Raw genomic sequence first — 24299 nt, 5'->3', positions numbered from 1 at the left:
AGTTAATAAGAAAATTTGAAATAATAGGAATACAAGGTAAGCTAATGGAATGGATGAAGGATTTCTTAGGTGGGACAAAAATGAGAGTGGTAGAGACAAAAATTCAAACTGGGAAGATGTGATAAGTGGCATCCTGCAAGACTCTGTATAGGCTCCTTTAATGTTTGCTATGTATATATATATGGATGAGGGAGTGAAGTGTTACATGAACTTCTTTGCTGATGATGCCAAATTACTGGAGAGAGTAAGCACAGAAGATTGCAGATCACTACAAGAAGACCTGGACAAAATATGGGAATGGAGTCAGAGGTTTGAAATGAAGTTTAACATTAAGAAATGTAGCATAATGGAATTTGGAAAAAGAAAAAATTGAATATCGGGTCAATTTAAAATTGGTAACAAGGAAGTCAAAAAAGTCAACTCAGAAAGGGACCTGGGAGTGATTATCTCAAGTGACTTGACACCTGATAAACATGTCAATAAATTAGTTGGAGAGACTTTTAACTTGTTGAGATCAATTAAAGTGGCCTTTGACTGCACGGATGAAGAAAATTGTGGTTGGACTAATAAGACCTAAACTAGAGTATGCTGCAACACTGAGCACCTAGCAAAAAAAAAAAAAAAAAAAAAAAAAAAAAAAGGAAAATTAGAAAGAATTGAAAGAGCAGTGACAAAAATGACACCTACACTATCAAATTTGACATACGAACAAAGATTGGAGAAATTACATCTAAGGAAAATTAGAAAGAATTGAAAGAGCAGTGACAAAAATGACACCTACACTATCAAATTTGACATACGAACAAAGATTGCAGAAATTACATCTATCAACACTGGAACAGAGAAGAAAAAGAGGTGATTTGTTGACCATTTACAGAATTATGAAAGGGATGGAAATTCTTGATAGAGATCACTTATTAAAATGGGACAGAAGAGAAACAAGAGGACACGAGAAGAAGCTAAAGAAGGATAGTTACAGAAGAGATTTGAAAAAGAATACCTTCCCACATAGAGTGATTGATGTCTGGAACAAACTACAATGAAACGTAGAAGTTTTGAATCTGCATTTATATCCCTCATTGATAATATAAATCAGAACAGTGGATTTTTTGCAATCAACCACTGGCAATTTTAATAACCAAGTAACAAGCAATTTGCACAAATTGTGTGTACACCATATTTATGTTTGTTTCTTCCCGCAAGCTCGGGCTATATAAAGAGTAAAATGTTTCTCAACTGTTATTTCTGAAGAAGCCCTGCTGGGCAAAACGTCAAATATATTGGATCCCATACTCTGTGTTTGGCCTCTCTCATACTCAGGTCTTCCTGCAGTGATTCGCAATCCTTTTCAGTTTTTACTTTCCTTAACAGTTTGGCGTCATCTGCAAAGAAGCTCATGTAACATTTCACATCATCATCCATGTCATTCACATAAATAGCAAACATTATTGGAGCCAATACAGATCCTTGCGGAACTCCACTGATCACATCTTTCCAGTCTGAATATTTTTCTCTGAGCACTACTCTCATCTTTCTATCAATCAGGAAGTCCTCCATCCATTTCAAGTAGGTTCCCTTGTATCCCTCCTATATGTTCCAGTTTTTCTAATAATTTTTTGTGTGGTACTTTGTCAAAAGCTTTTTGTAAGTCCAGGAAGGCACAATCAGCCCATCCATTCCTTTCTTGCACTATGTCTATTACTCTTGAGTAGAAACATATTAAGTTTGTGGTACATGATCTTCCTTGTCTGAACCCACACATATACATATATATGCAAGATCACAAGAATGAAATAAAAGGGTTCATTACAATTAGTTGGGATATGTTTGGTAAATGCAAGAAGATGAAACACCTCGTGTCTGAAACATAGTCTACAGTTAAGTGTATAATGCCACCTATAATGTACAGATGGAATACTTGGAAACTTATTAATTGGGGACAAAGCTAAAGATTACACAGAAAAGAATGAATACATAAATGCTAGGAACAATGCTGAGAGGAAGAGGGTAAGTTGGGTGAGGGAGCAGACTGGAATGAATAATGTTGTAGAAGCTGTAAAAGAAAGGAGGTGGAATTGGGCAGGAAAGTTAGCACAAAAAATTATGGGTGATAGAGCAAATGCATTACAGAGATGGGATGCATGTATGAGGCAGACCCAGACAGAAGGGGGAGAGAAGAGATAGAGAAAATTTTTATGAGTGGCATGGCAGAGGTTGGCATGGTAGTGCGAGTTGTGGTATGGTGTGAGAGGTCTGTTCAGCAGTGGACTGAGAATGGCTGATTGACTGACTTATAGGTATGTATGTGTTTACATTTCTTGCACATAGTTCCAAGTCCAACTGCATCTTTGGGTGAAGGTATGGGCAGTGATAGGCTTTAAATTCAAGCAGTTTGATCTTCAGTTTTCATGTCAAAGGACCACCACATATAGTTACTAATCATTAGTTCCTGGTTAGTTATAACAATATCAATAATGATCATGATTTTAATAGTGTTAACCATACTTAAAAAAAATAATGTATCAGTGCTAAGAAATAAATAAATAGGTTCTTTCGCTCTCATCATCATTGGCTACCTGCATTTAGTAGCACCAACCTTGAGACAGTGGTTAGACAATTCTCCTGGGTAACATGCCCCTGTAGCATAGTTATATGCAAGTGTACTACATAGCCTCTTCCTGCTAATCAAAATGCTCCCATAACAATGCACAACTACTTTTTGACAGAGCAAAAAGGATACAAACACCATGAATAAAGACTGATGTTGCTTTACAAACATATGAAAATATATTGATACATTTAATTATGAAATACATGAAAACCCAAAACTTTGACAGGAATGGGTTCTGTATAGGTATGTCCATTATTGGTAAAAAGTTCCTCACTCACACATACACCTATCTACATACATACATAAATACATATGCACACATGCACACATATTCACTCTTTCACTCGCATACACAGACACACACACACACACACTTGGCTTCCCATCACATGCCTTGGAAAAAATGCCACAGTAAAACCTTAACTTCATTTAAGATGGAAAGGAGCAAGAGAACACAGTTCCTTTATTCCTATCCATCCCAAGAACATAATTGCACATGAAAATCCCTGGGATTTGTCTTCAAGCTTCCTGTCTCATCAGTTAATCAAGCTTTAATGTGAGATTCTTTCCACTTTAAAAGCATGAAGAGCTGACAATACAAAACACTTGCACTACTGTTTCACTTGCAATAAATGGAATGGATCATGAATCATCATCTACTCATACAAACAATGACACCTCATTCATGCCTAAGATGGAGACAAACAAGTTCCCCGAGATGAGTCAGGTTACCACTCAAATCTTTCAGTCCATCACCATTAATGAGACATCAAAGCTTTCAACTGAAACCTAACCCTATGCATTGTCAGCAAACACTGTTGACATTGTGCACAATATTCAACAACAGTAATAATAATAATAATAATAATAATAATAATAATGATAATAATAATATTGATAAAAATAAAATAAATACAAAATAATGATAAAGTCTAACAATATTATTATCCCCCTAAGGATACTAGTTACAGTACATGTACATCAAAGCTTTAGTTGATACAAAACTGTAGAGTACAGAAATATTGACATACAGTGGTGGTGGTGGACTGAAAACATTAAACTGATATTCCAAACTTTGGTCTACCATTTGCATTGCCTAAATAGTTATGAAAAATAAAATAAAACAGTTCTACTAGTCAAGAAATAATTGCACAACTTAGTTATTTACTGGTCTTGCAGGTCAGGTCTCCCTCTAACACTGCACTGTACATAATCTGCATTACCGAAAGCAATGTAATAATCATTACCATAGCAACACAAAGTTACAGTATAGACTTAACAAACTTTATCTTCAACCTGGACAACAAAATAACACCTTTTGATCGAGCTATGGGGGAAATCTGTATGAGCAAACAAGAAAGCATTTCTTATTACTGGGGAACATTCAAACAGCAATAGAAATTGAGACAGAAGACATAGAAATGCAATGTTTTTGACTATAATGTCAATACCTTTGACAGCCTTTCACAGCTGATGGTAATAAAAATCATAAATAAGAATTTGTTAACCTCTGCCAAGCCACAAAATTATCAATATGATCAAGGAGTGGTACTATGAGCTGTAGATGATAGCAAATTAATCCCACATGCAACTACAGCTCACTTACCATTAAGAATAATACGAGTTACTGTAGCTTTGCTCAGATAGGAAGAAAAATGGTTCCTAATGTTCATGAGGTTATAAACCCTGGATTTTGAGAAACAAAATATATACCTAAAAGTATTTGCAGTCATGTGGCTTGAAGAGGAGGATTCAAGAATCCATGTATGGCATAAAGTATACTTACAGTTTCTTAACCAAGGCATGACAATTGTTGCCTTTATTACTTGTGACTACTGGAAGTAAGCATGTTCAGCTTGTTTAATAAAAATATCAGTATCTTTGGCTTTGGCAGAGGTTTTCATTTTTTTTTTTTTTTTTTTTTTTTTTTTGTGTCTTTCCTTCCTTATAAAAGAAGCATACATATCCTTTAAGAGTCTACCGCCATTAAACCTTCTACTCTGGGTTTTACAAAAATTCTTTTAACTCCTGCACACCATACTATACAATGCTAGCTGAGGAACTTTTTTTAATCAATCCATGTAAGCCTAGAGGATTTGCTTGAAAAAGTTGAAGCCTAAGTCAGGTATGAGAGAGACTGAAAGTGTAAGCCACAACCATGGGTTCCCTCTAAGCCTAGGAAGTTTTTACTTCATATCGGTTGGTTCATAGCAGCCATCAAGGAGCTCCATGCTGTTGTGTGTACACATCACTGGTCTTTTGGCTGAAACAAGCACTGTATTCATCTGCATTTTGAGCCATCATGTCATACTATGGATACAAAATCTGAATCACCCAAATCAGTGATCAATCCCATACACAGGATAAATTTTGGGTATTCATTTTGATGTTCTTGCTACTGGAGAAAGAAGACTCCCTGCCATGATGACCCATAACTCTTCTGGGCTATCAATCAATCAATTTGTTGCTCCCAAGTCTCTCATCCAGGAGACTTGAAGCCCCCAGGTAACCAGACATGGCCACAGGTTCTGTGCTATCAGAATTATATTAAGTAGTTCATGCTTGCCATATGAGTGAGCTTTTCTTATGTTACTGCTGACCATCCCTCAATCATACTCAAGGATCTGCTTGTGATAGAAGAGAAGATATCTGTAAAGAAAAAAATAATTATCAATTTCAATGGATCAAGAAATTATGAAAATGTTAAATATAATAATCAGTATACCAAGGGGCTCTTCCCCCTTATAAGGGAGCTAGCCAAGGTACCCACTCCCATCCACCACCCTTGTTGGAGTGTTCATTTGTTGTCATTTGGCTGAGGGCAGGCATAATGGATTTTGTGTGGTTCTGTGAACAGACACCAGGTGAGTGTGTTGTTGAGCTGCTATGTGGAGTGCTGGGTCCCCATTGTAAAGGAGGAGGTGACTGGAGCAGGGTTGGAGCAAAGACTGATTGGAGCTAATACTGGTAGCAGAGTGTGACAATGCCCTCCTAAGTTTGATAATGAATCTGAATATGAAAATTGGAAAAAGGATATAAGCATATGGAGCGAGTTAACTGCTTTAGCTAAAGATAAGCAGGATAGGACAGCATCTTCAGAAATTGAATTAACAGTTCTGAAGAGTAAAAAATGGTGTAAAGAGCATTATAGAGAAACTGGACACATTGTTCTTGCCTGATAAAGGTGAATGTCAATTTGCAGCATTTCATAATTTGTATAATTTCAGAAGAAATAACAAGAACATTAATGAATATGTGAGTTTGAACACAGATACTTAAGTTTACACGGGAGGGAATGACACTGCCAGACTCTGTGATGGCTTTTATGCTTCTTGTTTCAAGCAATTTGGCTGAGCAACTTGCCAACTGCCTTACTAAGAGGCAGCATTTGCAAATGGTCCTTTCTGGTCAATAGGATTCCTTGGCTTATAAATACTGTAAATATGTTGTAAAAAGTTTTTGGCTAAGATGTTTATTCATGAAATAAGCAAGATTTTTATTCCATATCAATAAATTGGCCTTGGCTGTATGTTTTATGGACCTTCAGTTTTATCTGCAGTTGGAAAAGAGAGAGAGAGAGAGAGAGAGAGAGAGAGAGAGAGAGAGAGAGAGAGAGAGAAACGGCCCAGCATTGTTGGAGTGTTCATTTGTTGTCATTTGGCTAAGGGCAGCCATATAGGATTTTGTGTGGTTCAGTGAACAGACACCAGGTGGCAGTATTATTGAGCTGCTATATGGAGTGCTGGGTCCCCAGTGTAAAGGGAGAGGTGACTGGAGCAGGGTTGGCGCAAAGATTGATTGGAGCTAATAACCCTTGTTACCCTATCATCTTAGCTCCTTGTAGATGAAGGGTAATCCCTGTCTCCTGCCCACCACCTGGGTAAGGAGCATTGTAGTACGACCAGGGCTGTTTCCCTTACATGGCAACCCTCCTTGTCCTTTCATGCAGAAAACAGAGATTGGGAGAAATCCTTTCTGGCTGCATCAAAATACATGTATACATATACCAAGGAGGTAGCCAAAGTCAAAGATATAAATCCACTCACACCTATTTCATCCCCACATACTCCACTCTCATTCACCACCCTTCCCTCCCTCTTTTCTTGGCTCCTCCTGGATGATGGGTCATCTCTGCATCTTGCCCATTACCCTGGGTCAGATGCAATGCAACAAGACAGAACATCCACAGCAAGGCCACTTCATTTAATCAGTCACTCCCCTTCTGTTCCCTCATGCAGAAAAAGAGGAGACCCGTGAGAAATCCCTTCGGGTTGCGTCAGAATATCATTCACATATACTGGCCCCCTCGATCTCCCACCCACCCCCTTCCATGCATTACAGCATCATCCATACACAACCATTTTCCACTCAGCTCTATCATCTGTTTTTTTCCTTCCTTCCTCAACAGACATCCCCTTCTTTTCCCATTGCCTAACATTTTAACCCATCCATCCATCTCATCTTTGGTCCCATCCCTGTTCACATCATCCACCTCTGCCTTCCACACTTCTTTTACAAATATTTCTTCACTCATTCTTTCCATGTGTCCAAACCATCCCAACACTCTTTCATCAACCCTCTCTGCCAACTCCTCCACCCCAACTCTCCTCCTCACTTTCTCGTTTCTCACTCTATCCAGCCTAGTAACCTCTACCATAGTTCTCAGGCATTTCATCTCTTCCTCTCTTGTGTTCCAGGTTTCTGCCCCATACAGTGCTGTTGGTACAATCACCCTTCATACAATCGCCTCTTAGTATCCATTACCAAATGTCTATTCCTCATTATACTTTTTAGTCACCGAAAGCATTTACTTGCTTCTCTCAATCTACTTTCTACCTCCATCTCTACTCCTCCCTTTCCTGTCACATTTGCTCCTAAGTATCTAGAGCTATCCACTTCCTCCAGACTCACTCCCTTAATACTCAATTCCAATGTGCTGCCATCCTCTCCTCTTGTACACCTCCTCACTTTACTTTTACCCACATTTTTCTTGAACTTCTTTCACACACCTTCCCAAACTAATAATAATAATTAAGTAGTATTTAGTAGTGGGTAGGAATAAGGTGATGAGATGTACAAGGGGTGAAAGTGGCAGTAGACTGGAAGCGAGTATTAAGGGAGAGTGACTGGAAGAAGTGGATAGTTTTAGATACTTGGGTGCAAATGTGGCAGGAAAAGGTGGAGTGAAGGTGGAGGTAGAATGTAGATTGAGAGAAGCGAGTAAATGCCTTAGTGGATTAAAGAGTGTAATGAGGAATAGACATTTGGGAATGGATGCTAAGAGGAGACTGTATGAAGGAGTGATTATGCCAACACCACTGTATGGAGCAGAAACTTGGAACATGAGAGAGGAAGAGAGAAGGAGTTTGAATGTGTTTGAGATGAGGTGTCTGAGAAGTATGTTGGGGGTTACTAGGCTAGATAGAGTGAGAAATGAGGTGAGGAGGAGGACAGGGGTGTAAAGGGAGTTGGGAGATAGGGTTGATGAAAGAGTATTAGGATGGTTTGGACACATGGAAAGAATGAGTGAAGAAAGACTAGTAAAAGAGGTATGGAAGGCAGATGTAGAGGGAGTGAACATGAGGGGACGTCCTAGGATGAGGTGGATGGATGGGGTGAAGGGGGCTTTGGGGAAGAGGGGAATGTCTGTTGAGGAAGGATGGGAGAGGACAGAAGACAGGGGTGAATGGAGAATGGTTGTATATGGATGATGTTGTGATGCATGAGGTGGAGTGGGCGGAGGGATGGGGGGTGAGGTAGTATGTGTGAGCAAAATTTGACGCAGCCCGAAGGGATTTCTCCCTGTCTTCTCCTTTATGCATGGGGTGACGGAGAGGGGGGGGGTCGCCAATTTAATGAAGCGGCCTTGCTGTGGATGTGCTGTGTTTTGCGACATTGATTCTGACCCTGGGCAGTGGACAAGGTGCAGGGATGATCCGTCATCTGGGAGGTGCTAAGATGAGAGAGAGGGTGGAGGGGTGTGGAGTGTATTCAGGGATGGAATGGGTGGGAGTGATTTTATGCCTTTTCCTTTTTGGCTACCTCCCTTGTAAGGGGGAAAAAGCCTTGGTAAATGTATGTATGTAAAATTTTTCTGATCATTTCCTCATCCAAATAGACAAATGCTACTTTTATTGACCTCAATAAATTGTAGGTTTCTCCGACTATTTTATCAATATGTTTGTCCGGTGTCATGTCTTTGCTGATCATCACTCCAAGGTCTTTTTCAGAGTTTACTTTTTTGACCTCTTCACCAATTTTATAATCTCTTGATATTCTGTTTTTACTATTTTTACCCAGTCTGGGGTATTAGCTGCTTGTTATTGTGGCAAAGTAGCATGCAGTTGATACTTTAGGGTCTATATGGGGTGCCCCTACGGACCAGAGCCACACATCATTTTGTCTATGATAAAGGAAAACTTTGTTCATAGAGAAATGATGACACTTTTATACTACGACTGTCCCTCCGTTATGCTGTCCTCCAACCCCTTGTTGCTGTCCTGTACCATTTCTCTGAGTAAATTTTGACGCAGCCCGAAGGGATTTTCTCCCCGTCCTCTCCTTATATGCAAGGGGGGACGGAGAGGGGGGGTCGCCGATTAAATGAAGCAGCCTTGCTGTGGATGTGCTGTGTCTTGCGACACTGCTTCTGACCCAGGGCGGTGGGCAGGGTGCAGGGATGACCCGTCATCCAGGAGGTGCTCAGATGAGAGGGAGGGTGGGAGGGGTGTGGAGTGTATGTAGGGATGAAATGGGTGGGAGTGTTTTTATGCCTTTCCCTTTTTGGCTACCTCCCTTGTAAGGGGGAAAAAGCCTTGGTATATGTATGTATGTATTCTTTTTCTGTGATGGGGGAAAAGAATACTGCCACCAAGTATTCCCACTTGGATCGTAAGAGGCAAGAAGAAAGGGACGGGGATGGGGACTAGGCATCCTTCTCCTTGTAGCCCCACAGGGGACTTTCCTAAATGAAAAAGTAAAGGCATAAGAGGGTCTGGAAGTTCTCGGACCAGCACCCTAAGGTTTGGGTCTTTTAATGTGCGTGGATGTGGTACAGAGGAGAGTAAAAGGGAAGAGATAGGTAGTATGTTTGTGAGAAGAAAGATGGATGTGTTGGCTTTGAGTGAAATTAAGTTGAAAGGGAAGGGTGAGTGTAAGTTTGGGAGTGTAAGTGGGAGGTTATCAGGAGTGAAGAGAGGGCGAGGGAGGGAAGGGGTGGCTATTCTAGTAAGTGAAGAGATAGGTAAAAGGTGGTGGAGTGGAAGGAGGTTTCCTCAAGGATACTGTGGATGAAGGTGAAACTGGGGAAGGAGATGTGGGTCTTTGTAAGTGCATATGGGCCTGGCAGTGAGAAGAGTGTAGAAGAAAGGGAGGCCTTTTGGATAGATTTAAATGAGTGCATAGAGGATTTAGGAAGAAATGTCAATGTAATAGTACTGGGAGACCTTAATGCTAGGGTAGGAAATGGTCCAATCGATGGAGTGGTTGGGAAATGTGGAATTCCAGGAAAGAATCGTAGTGGAGAGTTGATGGTGGAAATGTGTCTAGAGAGTTGATGATAACAAATACAGTGTTTCGGAAGAAAGTCAAGCATAAGTACACATGGGAGAGGGTGGTGGAGGGAAGGGTGGTAGATAGAGCGCTAATGGATTATGTAGTGGTAAATAGGATTATGATAGGAAGAGTTAAGGATGTACATGTGCTAAGGGGAGAGGGTGGGGGAATATCAGATCTTAGAGTGAACTCCTTGAATGAAAAGGAAAAGGAGGAGTACGGAAAGAAGCAGAAGGAGGAGTGGGAGGGAGTAAAGGATAGAGTAGAGCTGGGTGTGGAGGAGGAATGGGGATGGTTCAAGGAGGGAGTCATAAAGTGTGCAAGGATGGTGTGTGGAACAAGAAGGACAGGGGGAAATAGAAGAAAGGGTAGTGAATGGTGGGATGAGGAAAAAAAGAAGGTTGTAGACGAGAAGAATCGAGCTTTCACAGATTGGTTACAAAATAGAACGAGGGAGTCATATCAGAGGTACAAAGAAAAGAAAAGAGAAGTAAAGCAAAAGGTAAAGGTTGCAAAGAGGAGAATATATGTGAAATGGGGTAAGAGTTTGACAGAAAATTTTGAAAGTAATAAAAAGATGTTTTGGAAAGAAATTAAGAGAGGAAGAGGAGGCGAATCAAGTAGAGAAGAAAAGGTAAAAGGTGCAGATGGAGAGATGATAATGGAAGAGAAAGCAGTAAGGGGAAGATGGGCAGAATATTTTAGGGAGTTGCTAAATGTGGAGGATAGGGAAGGAAAGATAGCTGCAGTGGGAAAGGAGAAGAAAATGAGAGCGAGGAGTGAGGAAAATGGAGGAGAAATAAGGAAGGATGAGGTGAATGCAGTTAAGATGATGAAAGCAGGTAAGGCACCTGGTCTGGATGGATGCCATGCAGAATGTCTGAAAAAGGGAGGTACAGTGATGGTGGACTGGTTGGTGAGGTTATTTAATGTTTGCTGGAGAGAGGGTAGAGTGCCGGAAGACTGGAGGAGTGCCTGTATAGTTCCTCTTTACAAGGGAAAAGGGGACAAGTGTGAATGTAGTAGTTTCAGAGGGATTAGCTTGTTAACCACTTCACTACGGGACTTAAATCTCGCGGGCAGCAGCTAATGCCAGCCGTACGACGTGTCGTAATAATACTCGCATCATAAAATATAGTCACCGCTTATATCAATCGTTCTCTCTTTCACCCATGAATTTTGAAAACCACAGAGAATGGGATTCAGGGCACATTTGGGAGAATGTAAAAACACAGGGGCGACTACAATAAATATAATCAAGACGCTGATATGGCAGCGTCGTGAATCCACTTGCTCCTCATGACGCCTACGTGTGCGGCACCGTATGGAAGGGGTTAAGTGTAGTTGGGAAGGCTTATGGGAGGATCTTGATTGAGAGGATTAGGAGAGGAACAGAAGGAGTAATTGGTGAGGAACAGTGTGGATTTAGGACAGGTAGAGGTTGTGTAGATCAGATCTTTGTGGTAAGACAGATATGCGAGAAAGCTATAGGAAAGGGGAAGGATGTTTTTTGGGCTTTTATGGATCTGGAAAAGGCTTATGATAGGGTAGACAGGAAGGCACTGTGGGAGGTTATGCAGATATACGGGATAGGAGGAAAGCTTCTGGGAGCTGTCAAGAGTTTTTATGAGAGTAGTAGAGCTTGTGTCAGGATTGGAAATGGAGAGAGTGAGTGGTTCAAGGTAAAGGTGGGACTTCGTTAAGGATGCGTTATGTCACCCTGGCTGTTCAACTTATACATAGATGCGGTGGTGCGAGAGGTAATATGCAAGGGTAGTGGGCAAGGGATTGGAGATGGTTAAAGAAAATGGAGAAAAGTGGGAGGTGAGCCAGCTGTTGTTTGCGGACGACACTGCGCCTGTGGCAGGATCGGAGTAGGGATTGAGGAAGTTGGTGGCAGAGTTTGGGAGAGTATGTGATAGAAGAAAGCTAAAGATAAATGTGGGTAAAAGTAAGGTCATGAGATGTACAAGGGGTGAAAGTGGTAGTAGACTGGAAGTGAGCATTAAGGGAGAGCGACTGGAGGAAGTGGATAGTTTTAGATACTTGGGTGCAAATGTGGCAGGAAAAGGTGGAGTGAAGGTGGAGGTAGAATGTAGATTGAGAGAAGCGAGTAAATGCCTTGGTGGATTAAAGAGTGTAATGAGGAATAGACATTTGAGAATGGATGCTAAGAGGAGACTGTATGAAGGAGTGATTGTGCCAACAGCACTGTATGGAGCAGAAACATGGAACATAAGAGAAGAAGAGAGAAGGAGTTTGAATGTGTTTGAGATGAGGTGTCTGAGAAGTATGATGGGGGTTACTAGGCTAGATAGAGTGAGAAATAAGGAGGTGAGGAGGAGAACAGGGGTAGAAAGGGGGTTGGGAGATAGGGTTGATGAAAGAGTATTAGGATGGTTTGGACACATGGAAAGAATGAGTGAAGAAAGACTAGTAAAAGAGGTATGGAAGGCAGATGTGGAGGGAGTGAACATGAGGGGACGTCCTAGGATGAGGTGGATGGATGGGGTGAAGGGGGCTTTGGGGAAGAGGGGAATGTCTGTTGAGGAAGGACGGGAGAGCACAGAAGACGGGTATGGAGAATGGTTGTATATGGATGATGTTGTGATTGCATGAGGTGGAATGGGCGGGGGGATGGGGTGTGAGGTAGTATGTGTGAGCAAATTTTGACGCAGCCCAAAGGGATTTCTCCCCGTCCTCTCCTTTTATGCAATGGGGGGACGGAGAGGGGGGGTCGCCGATCTAATGAAGCGGCCTTGCTGTGGATGTGCTGTGTTTTGCGACACTGCTTCTGACCCAGGGCAGTGGGCAAGGTGCAGGGATGACCCGTCATCCCTTGACCCAAGCTGTATGATGAGGAAGAGGGATGACCCTTCATACACAACAGGATGCTAAATGGATCAATGTGTATGAAGTTGGTGTGTACATTGACACAGCCACCCCAAAGGACCTTTGTTATATAATATATACACAAATACACATATTTGTATTTTGTTGCCAATAACCAGTACTGATATACTTAAGAGAGAATATCACATCAATGAGAGGTGTCATTGACATAGTAAACATGAGATTAGATGAATAGCATTCTTCTTTGAAAGGAGATTAGTCTCCACCCATAATAGAATCTTGCTTGACTCTGGTCCATAGGAGTGTCACTGAAGTCACTAATGAGATGATTTCAAAACCTGAGCAGTCAATACTCCATACAAGGAACGAAAGAGAATGAAAAATAAATAAATACAATCCTTCCAATGAAGACCTAAATCTAACCCTATACTTCTAGATCAAATCAGCAACATCTCAATAATCATCACATTCACACAAGTACAAAAGGTAACTAAAAAAACTCTTAAGAAATATCTATCAACTGACCCTTCACTGTGTAGAACATCATTGATGGAGGCTCGCGTGACCATGTGGTCATCACATTTGTACCACTGGTCCCTGTGCTGCCTCACATATGCTGTGTAGTGACCTGCATCTAAGGTTCCAACGTGATTAACCACTGCAAATAAGGAATACCTGCAACAAAACATCTAGTTAATTCTACAAGTTCATGAAAAAATGTACATCATTCTTTACCCAATCTCAGATGGGTATCCTATTTACACATTTTCTTCTAGGTGTCATACAGTAAATTTGTTCGTCCAAATTACCTCCCCTTAGATTCCATTAAATAAGAACTAATAAATTCACCATACTTCAACCAAGACAAAAACTACCTATCCCAAATTAGCATGTCTACAAACTGATGCCATATTTCTCTCTTTCTCAAGCTCTACTACTCTCATAAAAACTCTTGACAGGTCTTAACAGCTTTCCTCCAATCCCTTCCTGTCTACCCTGTCGTAAGCCTTTTCCAAATCCATAAAAGCCCAAAAAACATCCTTACTTTTTCCTATAGCTTTCTCACACATCTGTCTTACCACAAAAATCTGATCTACAAAACCCCTGTCCTAAAACCACACTGTTCCTCACCAATTACTCCCTCTGTTCCTCTCCTAATCCTCTCAATCAAGACCCTCCCATAAGCCTTCCCAACTACACTCAACAAGCTGATCCCTCAAACTACTACACTCACACTTGTCCCCCTTTCCCTTGTAAAGCTGAACGATACAGGCACTCCTCCAGTCCTCTGGCACTCTACCCTCTCTTAAACAAACACTAAAAACCTCACCAGCCAGTCCAACATAACTGTACCTCCTTCAGACATTCTGCATGGCATCCATCCAGACCAGGTGCCTTACCTGCTCTCATCATCTTAACAGCTGCTTTCACTTCATCCTTCCCTATTTCTCCTCCATTTTCCTCACTCATCACTCTCATTTTCTTAGCGCTTCCCACTGCAACTACTTTTCCCTCCCTATCCTCCTTCACATTTACCAACTCCCTAAAATACTCTGCCCACCTTCCTCTCACTGCCTTCTCTTCCATTATCATCTCTCCATCTGCACCTTTTACTTTTTCTTCTATACTTGATTCACCTCTTCCTCTTTTAATTCCTTTCCAAAACATCTTATTACTTTCAAAATTTTCTGCCATACTCTTACCCCATTTCACATCTGCTCTCCTCTTTGTTTCCTTTATCTTATGCTTAACTTCCCTTCTCTTTACTTTGTACCTCTCGCATGATTCCCTTCTCCTAATTTGTATCCAATCTATGAAAGCCTGCTTCTTCTCTTCTAAACCCTTCTTTGCTTCCTCATCCCACTACTCACTACCCTTCCTTCTGTTTCCTCCCACCCTCCTTGTTCCACACACCATCTTTGCACACCTTATGACTCCCTCCTTAATGAAAGATGAAAAGCAGAAAATTTGTAGCAGTCTATGTACCACCAAAAACACAGGCCTGGTCTGATAGCAACCATTCTAAATTACTGGAAGACACAATGAATATGGTAAACAAGTTACTGAAAGAAGATGGTAACATAGTAATCATAGGCAATTTTAATACAAAGGATATAATCTGGGAAGAAATTATAGTAAAAGGGGAAGAAGAACTTTGGAGCAACATATTACTGGATATGACCTTCGGATACACCTTAACACAATGGGTTAAGGGGCACTCCTAGTATTTTCAGTGAAAAATCCAAAAATTTATGAAAATGCGTTAAGTGCACTGAAAAATCACCAAAGGTCTTGGCATCACCTCCACGAAGTTTCATGGCGGTCCTGCGTTTCCAAATATTTTTTTTAATTTTTAAATGGCCGGGAGGCGTGGTTTGTTTATATCGTGGACTTTAAACGCTCTACTACTACTACTTACGCTTTCCCTCAGTTTTATAGCTTTTTTTTTCCGTTTTTCTTGCATTTTTTTTTTGTAGAAGAGTCACTTCATATAAAAGAGCTAGTTGGCAACTCTGGAATTGGTAGAGGCAGCCTCCCAGGCGATAATTAGCCGGTCAGTGCTGGCCGACGTGACGTGAAAGGAAAGTTATTTTTCAGCTACGTGGTATTTACCCCCCGTGATTGGGCACTTACTTATTTGTGTATAACTTCAGCAAGTTGGAGCCATTACAGACAATGCCTAGGCCAAAGAAGAACGTGGTTTTACGTCGCAAATGTGCGAAAATGGCTACAGAAGCATCAGTTTCTGCAGCTAAGCGAAGGCGTGCTGCTACAGCATCACCTCCACTACCTCCACCACCTGTTGCTTCAAGTTCGCGGGAAGCAACGAGTGCACAGAAAAGAAAATCTCTTATAACTAAACAAAAAGAACAACCAGAAGCTAGTGAAATGAAAATACGATGCATAATTTATGAAGAGACACTGAAAGAAATTGTGGAAAGCATGTTATGTCCTTCGTGTTGTCAGAACAATGCTACTGCTAAATTTACGCACCACCAAATAGACACGTACATCCAAGTGAGGTGTTCATGTGGTCACGTTGTAATTGATACCAAGAAAGATGTACAAGTGAAAAAAAAGTGTTATCCCATGACAACATTACTAGTATACTGCATGATGCTAGTCGGTGTTGGATACATTGGTGCAAACAAACTTATTTCATTTTTTAGCTTGAAACATTTTACTAGACAGACATACATTCGTTATGCCAGGTATATCACAGAAACTGCCACAGATTTAGCAAAAAGTGTCATGGAAAAGAGTAGACGTGCTGTATGTGATCATTATGCAAGCAAACAGGATGTTGAAAAGTTTGAAGGCAAGTTTCAAATAAGCACAACTTTTGATGGCACTTGGCATAAACGTGGTCACAAATCAAACTTCGGAATAGGTGCAGTGATTGATGTTGAAACAAGACTTATTTTAGATTACGAAGTTCGCTCAAAAATGTTTCAAGTGTAACGCTAAGGCAAAGCAAACGGAGAGAGGCGAAATTACTGCTACCGAGTATGCGATTTGGTTTGGTGAACATGACTGCGACAAAAATTATGAAGGCCCCTCAGGGGGAATGGAGGCAGCAGCAGCTGTGTCATTGTGGGGTAGATCTTGTCAGTATGATATGATCTATAAAACATTCGTGTCTGATGGTGACAGCTCTGCATTCCGTTCTGTGTGCGGGATGAATCAAGGTGCAGGGCCATATGGGGAACAGTGCCCTGTTGTGAAGGCCGAGTGCATCAACCATGTTGCAAAAAGACTTGGCACAGGCCTTCGTGCTTTGAAAAAAACAAAAAGTGATGCAGAAAAGCCAGCAACATGGGGAGGAAGACATAAGCTGACTGACGTAGTTATAGATCACTTGCAATTTTATTTTCAAGTGAGCCTGAACAGAAAGGTGGGCACATCTGCTAGTGAAATGCGTGATGAAATCTTGTCAACTTTCTTTCACTGCACGTCAACAGACGACAATCCTCAACATGACAAATGTGCCAAAGGTGAAAGGTCATGGTGCTTCTACAATAGAAGCATTGCTCTAGGACAACAGCCTCATTCCCACACCAAAATGAGGATATATTTCCGTCTGGAAGAAGCTCAGATAAGGAAAATAAAAGGCATCTATGACAGACTGACAACAGATGAAATGATGAATCGATGTCTTCAGGGCATAACTCAAAATCGAAATGAGCACCTGCACTCAAGAGTATGGAGGATATGCCCAAAACATCGTAATGCATCAAAAATGTTGGTGGACTTCGCAACAGCAACTGCGGTATGCAACTACAATGTCGGCTACAGTGAAAGCAACTTGGCTGGCCTACTTGGCATTGAGTCTACACTTTCTATGGAAAAATATCTGCAGAACAGGGACAAGATGATGGACTCGCCATTCAGACGAAAAATGAGGAACAAGAACCTGCAAAGAGACTTGGAGTATGCCGCTGGAGGGTTCTGATTGTCACTGTGTTGTCAACAAATCCACTTTTCTCAAATGTAAGTTATTGTGCTTTATGTTGTTACTCCTCCGTCAGTTTATATGCTATTTACTTAATTTTTTTTTCATTATGTTCGTCATTAAATTTTCTATAACATAGAAGCAATTGTTTTTTATAATAATTGTGGTATGGAATTTTTATACATGCGTAAATGCTGAGTTTAAAAGCGCAGCGACACTTGTTGATTGTTTTTTATTATTTGTGTCATTAAAAATCATATAATTGGAAAAGTAAAGCTACTGTTTTGTTTAGCAATAATTACTTTCATAAAAAATCATTTTAAAAACTAATTATCTTAATTAGCTTGAAAGCCTTAGTCGATCAAAGTTCGCCTAAAATTTGAATAGTTTTTTACATTTTAAATTTTTTTCTCTTTTTCTTTTCCATTTACCATCTTCAAACTTTCTACACGCGTAAGTAGGTATCTTAGCTTTATGTCAGTAAATTTTCATTAAAATTTATAGAGTACTTTATGATTAGCCCCAAAAATCAACCCAGGCCCCAGGAAAATACTAGATATAGAAACAATGAGGAACCATCGAAACTTGATATTGTGAATAAAATGGAGTATAAAACACCAAATGGAAAGAGTGACCATATACTAATAGAGTTTGAATTAAAAGAACAAAACACTGTAGGTAGGAATGATAAACATAGAGAAGGAAGATTAATGTACAACAAAACGGATTTTGTAAAACCAAGAAAAAAAAATTCAAAACACAAACTGGGATAAATTCTCCAAAGAGGAAACAAAGATGGAAGACAAATGGAACATATTCAAAGAAAAGTACAAGGAAGGAATTGATAAATATGTACCAAAGAAGAAGCAAAAAGAGATTTATATAAAGTGTTGGTATACCAAAGGGCGCAGTGAGGCTAAAGACAGAAGAGACAAAGCCTGGAAAAGATGGAAAAAAAGACAAAAAAACATCCAAATGGCAAACGCAACACTTTGGAATGAATATGTGAATATACACAGGAAAGAAAAAAGAAATTATGAAAAAGATATAGACAAATGTAAGGTTCAACCTAAACTATTTTACAGATATATAAATGACAAATTTAAGGATAAACACGAAATAGTAAAACTACGTGAAGGAGATAAAGAATATATAGATGACAAAAATGGCAGATGTTATGATTAGACATTTCAAGTCTGTTTTTACAATTGAGAGCTCACAATTTTGGGAAGATGGACAACAAGAAAGAGACCCTAAAATGAAAGAAATAAAGGTAACACAGAAAGAAATAAAAGACCAAATAAAAAACCTAGATGTTAGGAAATCGCATGGATCGGATGGAATTGCAAATTGGATACTGAAAGAGTGAATAGATGAACTGACAGACAAATTAGACAAGATAATAGACTTTTCATTCAAGGAAGGAAAGGTACTGCAAGATTGGAAAGATGCAAACTAGTACCAATATATAAAGGAGGAAACAAAGAAGATCCTACAAACTTCAGACCAGTATCCCTTACAAGCACAGTAGCAAAAATATGCAAAAAGGTTATCAGAAACAAGTGGACCAAACACTTGGAAGAAAATAAAATAGTAAACCCTAAACAATTTGGCTTTAGAAGTGGAAGATCGTGTACCACAAACTTAATATGCTTTTACTCGAGATTAATTGAGATAATACAAGAAAGAGATGGCTGGGCAGATTGTGCCTTCTTGGACATGCAGAAGGCATTTGACAAAGTACCACATAAGCTAGGAGGAGGTTATATGAAGGAGTGATTGTGCCAACAGCACTGTATGGGGCAGAAACATGGAACATGAGAGAGGAAGAGAGAAGGAGTTTGAAGAAGCATAGAGCAAAAGCGGTCAGGAATAAACTCAGAAACTTGGAACTAGACCCGTGACTTCTTTTTCCACCTTCATCTTGTCACAATGTACCAGCATATATATATATACATATATATATATATATATAAATATATATATATATACATATACATATATATATATACATATATATACATATACATATATATATATATATACATATATATATACATATACATATATATATACATATACATATATATACATATACATATATATATATATTCGTAAATAGCTGGAGTCCAGGAACCATTTTTATGGGAGAAAGCATACGCTGGACTCAACGTTCGTCAATTTATTCCGACGTTTCGACCCCTGTCCGGGGTTCGTCTTCAGGGTAAATTGACGAACGTCGAGTCCAGCGTATGCTTTCTCCCATACCTATATATATATATATATATATACATATACGTATATATATATACATATATATATGTATATATATACATATATATACGTATATACATACATATACCAAGGCTTTTTCCCCCTTCCAAGGGAGGTAGCCACAAAAGGAAAGGCATAAAAACACTCCCACCCCAGGTTCTTGATAATACAGAGTTAAAAATGACAGCATTGTTGAAAATATTCAGTTTTTTTCCTCGTATTCTTGATCTTCCTGAATAGAGATTTGTCATTAACCAGGTGAATTGAAACTAGATCACTGTATTCTTCCATTTCTTTTCATTATTTGAGCTCAACATTTCGTCTTAAGACATTTTCAAGAGAAAACTGAAATAAAAATTACATAATTACAGTAATGGTGTCAAAAATTACAATAATGGTGACATTTGTGTACAAGAACAATACTAGTAAAATATATGAGGGATACAATATAAATACAAATAGCTACAATAACAATGGTACAAGAACATTAAATTCAATCCTTTGTAATCCTTTGGTGTCAGATAACAATGATAGTTACAATGTTATTTACCTTGACTTCAGCAAAGCATTTCACAAGGTGCCCTACCAGAGACTACTAAATAAAATCAAAGCCCATGGCATAGGAGGAAAGGTGTTAGAATGGATTAGAGCTTGGATTAGTGAAAGAAAATAGCAAGCCACCATAAGTAGTGTAAAATTCAGGTGGGGGAGTGTTTCTGGTGGAGTTCCCCAGGGCTTGGTTTTGTGTCCCTTATTGTTCATTATGTACATAAACAACTTGGACAATGGGATTAACAGTGATGTTAGCAAGTTTGTGGACACACTAAAATAGAATGCCTAATTTGGTCAGGAGAGAGTGCTGAGATTCTGCAGGATGATCTTAAATTGTTCACATGGTTGGTGAAATGGCAAATGAACTTCAATATCTCAAAGTGCAGCATGTTAAACATAGGATTACACAACCATGAAAACAGATATAGCTAAGATAACATACTTTTAGAGAAAACTGTGCAGGAGAGACTAGGGAGTTCTAGCGAGTCCTGACCTTAAATCTATGAAACATTGCATTATTGCCAGGAATAAAGCTAACAGAGCATTAGGTTTCATTGCTAGGATGGTTTGAATAGAAGAGCAAACTTTATCTAGCGTTAGACCCATCCTTGACTATGTGGTACATTTTTCATCTCTGTCTTATAGAATGGACATCAATTCACTAGAATCAGTACAGAGGAGAATGACCAAAATGATACATGGGCTCAGAAATTTACCTTATGAAGAGAGGTTTAGGCACCTTAACTTACACTCTCTGGAAAGATGCAGAGTGTGGGGTGATCTAACAGAGGTGAAGTGGATCAAAGGTTTTAACAACGGTGATGCAAACAAGGTTATCATGTTAAGACAAAAAGGCAGGACTCACAGTAATGGAATTAAACTGGAGAAATTTAGATTTAAGAAGGAAATAGGTAAGAACTGGTTTACTCATAGGGTGGTCAATAAATGGAATAAACTTAGTAACCATGTTGTGAGTACTGAAACTATCAGTTGTTTTAAGAAATGGTTAGACAACTTTATGGATGGGGATGACAGGTGGTAATGGAAATTGAACTGCCTAGTGTAGGGCTTATGGTCTCTTGCAGTCTTCATTTTTATGTTCTTATTATATCTTCCTTCTGTGACTTGTGGACAAGCCCAGTGACTGTTGCCAGTTACCTGAAAGCTGCAAATCTTCCGCAAGAGACCAGATCCAATGAATTAATTGACTGATTGATAAATAGACACATGTTCATCTTTTCTATCCCTCATTTGATTTAATATTATGCTCTTTCCAGACAATTTACTCTACTAGGATGATACTTGTCACCAGTTTAATTTTCTTTAGCTGCATAAAATCACCAGATAGAGGTATTTTTGGGCAATCTGGCAGCCTTAGGGTTAAAAATATGAAAAGTATTAACTGATGTTCTTACTTGTTGTTGATATCAGTTGGTATGGAGGCAACACCATTATGATTATTGTTGTTGTTCCTCCTATGGGCCATAAAGGGTGTCATGTCCAGGTGCTCAGGAAAGGATATGAACGTTGATATTTTTTTGTGTAAACGATTGCTATGTTCAAAGCGCTGAAACATAAATAAGGTTTTTTATTTTTCCAATCACTCAAAAGTAAAGTATGACATTCAATTATTTTTTTCTAGTTTATTTCTCTATTATAACACAAAAGCACACAAATAATCACCAGCTGAATGTGAAAAATAAAACACCCCAGCAGATTATGAATCAAAGATATACAACCTACCAACTGTACCACACAAAACATCCATACAATGCATTCACACCCAGATCACTAAACAAGTTCTTCAAGACCATGAAACCCAATACTTAACCTACACTGTCTCAGACACCAGAACAATCTCTCTTTAAAGAGGCAAGAATAACACTGCCATGCTTGCATTTGAGACACCATCCAACATTAAAACAGTATCAAACCCAACTATACGCAAACAATGAAAAATAGGAAAAAGAAGAAACTGGCAAAATGAGAAGTGGGAAAAAAAAAAAAAATAATAATAATAATAATCCACCACACCATCAAATTTCAAGTCCACAACACCAGAAAATAGGAAAGTAATTAAAGAAATGGAGAAAATCAAACTAGATACCGAAGCCACACCACCTTTCACTAGTACATATATAGAATGGGCCATAAAGAAATTGGAAAATTCCTATACAGAAGGCTCAGAACATCTTAGCCAAACCACCATTAAGGCCTTAAATGACATTACAAGACACTAAGCATCTGGAGAAAGAGCTCACATAATTTCTATACTGAAACCAATCAAACTTCCTAAAAAATCTGCATTATACAGACCAATCTCACTACTATCCATAATACCCAAGTTGATGGATTGATAGCAAAAATAATAAAAACAGGAATACTTAATTCCCTCAACCTACATGGATTCAAAGAAGGCCACTCTACCACACTGCTCACAAACATCACACAGAAACTGCTGGAAGAATCTAATAAAAAAGACCCACCAGAAAAAATGATGGTACATACATCATACATATACCAAAGGCTTTTTCCCCCTTACACGGGGAGTAGCCAAAAAGAAAAAGGCATAGAAATCACTCCCACCCATTTCATTTCCCATATATTCCACTCCCCTCCACCCTCCTCCCTCCCTCCCATCTTGGCACCTCCTGGATGACGGGTCATCCCTGCATCCTGTCCATTGCCCTGGGTAATCATCAATATAAACAAAGTTCGTCCCTTGACATAAACTGTCTAAAAGGATCATTGGGACAGATTCATAACAACAACAGGAAGTGCTTATCCAATTTCATACAGGTAGACAGAGCAGAGTAACCTAAAACAAACAAATCTTAGGAACAAAAAGAATATACAACGGGAATCCCTCAGGGTGCCATAGTTTCACATTTTGTGTAATCTCTTCATGAGGAAAACAGAAAATAAGGACGACTGCAACCAACTGCAACACAACATAGACATGATTTATAAATGGAGTCCAAAGTGGGGGATGAAGTTCAACACAAAGAAGTCATATACAAGGGTAGCAAATCAACTGCCAACACCAATGTAGTAAAGGACTTTGAGGTTGTGGTCATGGACAACCTGTCTCTTGAAAAGCACAAACAAAATTGCTGGGAATACCTAGAATTTGTTCACACCATTGGGTATGTTTTGCACTGTATGGATGAAGCACTGATGAAAAAGATCATGGAAAACCTAATCAGGCCCAGGCTCAAATATGCAGTAGTGGTCTTATCTCTACACAAGAAAAAGGATATAATAATGTTAGAAAAAACTCAAACAGCAGCTACCATAATTGTCCCAAGCCTAGTAGATAAGCCATACAAGATTAGAAAAAATGGATAAAAAAAAAAAATATTAGGAAGACCAAAGAGGAAGAAGAAAAAATGTATATGACTGGTTTTTAGCAAGAACAAGAAAATTAGCAAGTAACAAACACTATAAAAATATATGGATAAAAAGAGACATGAATGATGGGTAAAGAGAAAAAATTAAGACATTAATAAAAGATGCTAAAGAGAAAAAAAAAAAAAAAAAAAAAAAATAATGGAGACTGAGACAACAGTTCTATTGGAGTGTTAGATATGAGACTGAAAAAATGGTATATTGAAGGGGTGGGGGGGGAGTTCAGAGAATGAGATGGAGGGAACAGAAAATTAAAATTGGCTTATACCAACATAGATGGATTAATCTCAGGATTGAACAAACCAAACAATTACCTCTCAGAAGCAAAACCAGACATAATGGGAATTATGGGGATAAAATTAAGTGGTCCACTAGTACCAGTATTGGTCACAGATTATATAATCACTGACTTAAAAGTAGGAAGGAAAAACAAGGTGGAGTCATGTTCCTGGTTAAGAAAATGTGACGAAAGTTACATATGGAGAGAACAGGGTAGAGATGATCTCAATAAGAGTTGAAGATAGTGACATGAAAAGTAGAAAGTCTGCAATGATTAATGTGCTCCCAAAAGTGAGATCTTCGAGACAGAGAGAT

The 24299-nt window shown here is 39.2% G+C and overlaps 3 protein-coding genes across 3 annotated transcripts in view; 2 read left to right on the top strand and 1 right to left on the bottom strand.

Annotated features, from left to right (window-relative positions):
* Nucleotides 1-4508: 4508 nt before the first annotated feature.
* The window catches only part of not (ubiquitin carboxyl-terminal hydrolase nonstop), a 136767-nt gene continuing 116976 nt past the window's right edge, over nt 4509-24299 (bottom strand). Inside the window, exons 9-11 of the mRNA XM_076206888.1 lie at nt 21713-21864; nt 13544-13693; nt 4509-5260 (exon numbers count right to left, since the gene is read on the bottom strand). Of these exons, the coding sequence (XP_076063003.1) occupies nt 5218-5260; nt 13544-13693; nt 21713-21864 (345 nt within the window). The 3' untranslated portion in view covers nt 4509-5217. The remainder of the gene's footprint in view (nt 5261-13543; nt 13694-21712; nt 21865-24299) is intronic.
* LOC143038034 (uncharacterized) lies at nt 15680-16480 on the top strand. The gene has a single exon (XM_076206891.1). The coding sequence runs from the start codon at nt 15695-15697 to the stop codon at nt 16478-16480; it is 786 nt and encodes a 261-aa protein (XP_076063006.1). The 5' UTR covers nt 15680-15694.
* Nucleotides 16526-18002, top strand: LOC143038033 (uncharacterized). The gene is made up of 2 exons (XM_076206890.1): nt 16526-17509; nt 17933-18002. Exon 1 carries the CDS (start codon nt 16587-16589, stop codon nt 17469-17471), a length of 885 nt encoding a protein of 294 aa, XP_076063005.1. The 5' UTR covers nt 16526-16586; the 3' UTR covers nt 17472-17509; nt 17933-18002.

This window comes from Oratosquilla oratoria, chromosome 23 (genome assembly GCF_046742065.1).
Source record: "Oratosquilla oratoria isolate Oo_2021 chromosome 23, ASM4674206v1, whole genome shotgun sequence".
In the NCBI taxonomy this organism is placed as follows: Eukaryota; Metazoa; Arthropoda; class Malacostraca; order Stomatopoda; family Squillidae; genus Oratosquilla; species Oratosquilla oratoria.
This window is presented reverse-complemented; position numbering and strand designations above follow the sequence as displayed.

What these genes read in the sequence shown, in the direction of transcription:
- LOC143038034 (XM_076206891.1), top strand. Translation starts at nt 15,695, where the DNA reads ATGCCTAGGCCAAAGAAGAACGTGGTTTTACGTCGCAAATGTGCGAAA.
- LOC143038033 (XM_076206890.1), top strand. Translation starts at nt 16,587, where the DNA reads ATGGAGGCAGCAGCAGCTGTGTCATTGTGGGGTAGATCTTGTCAGTAT.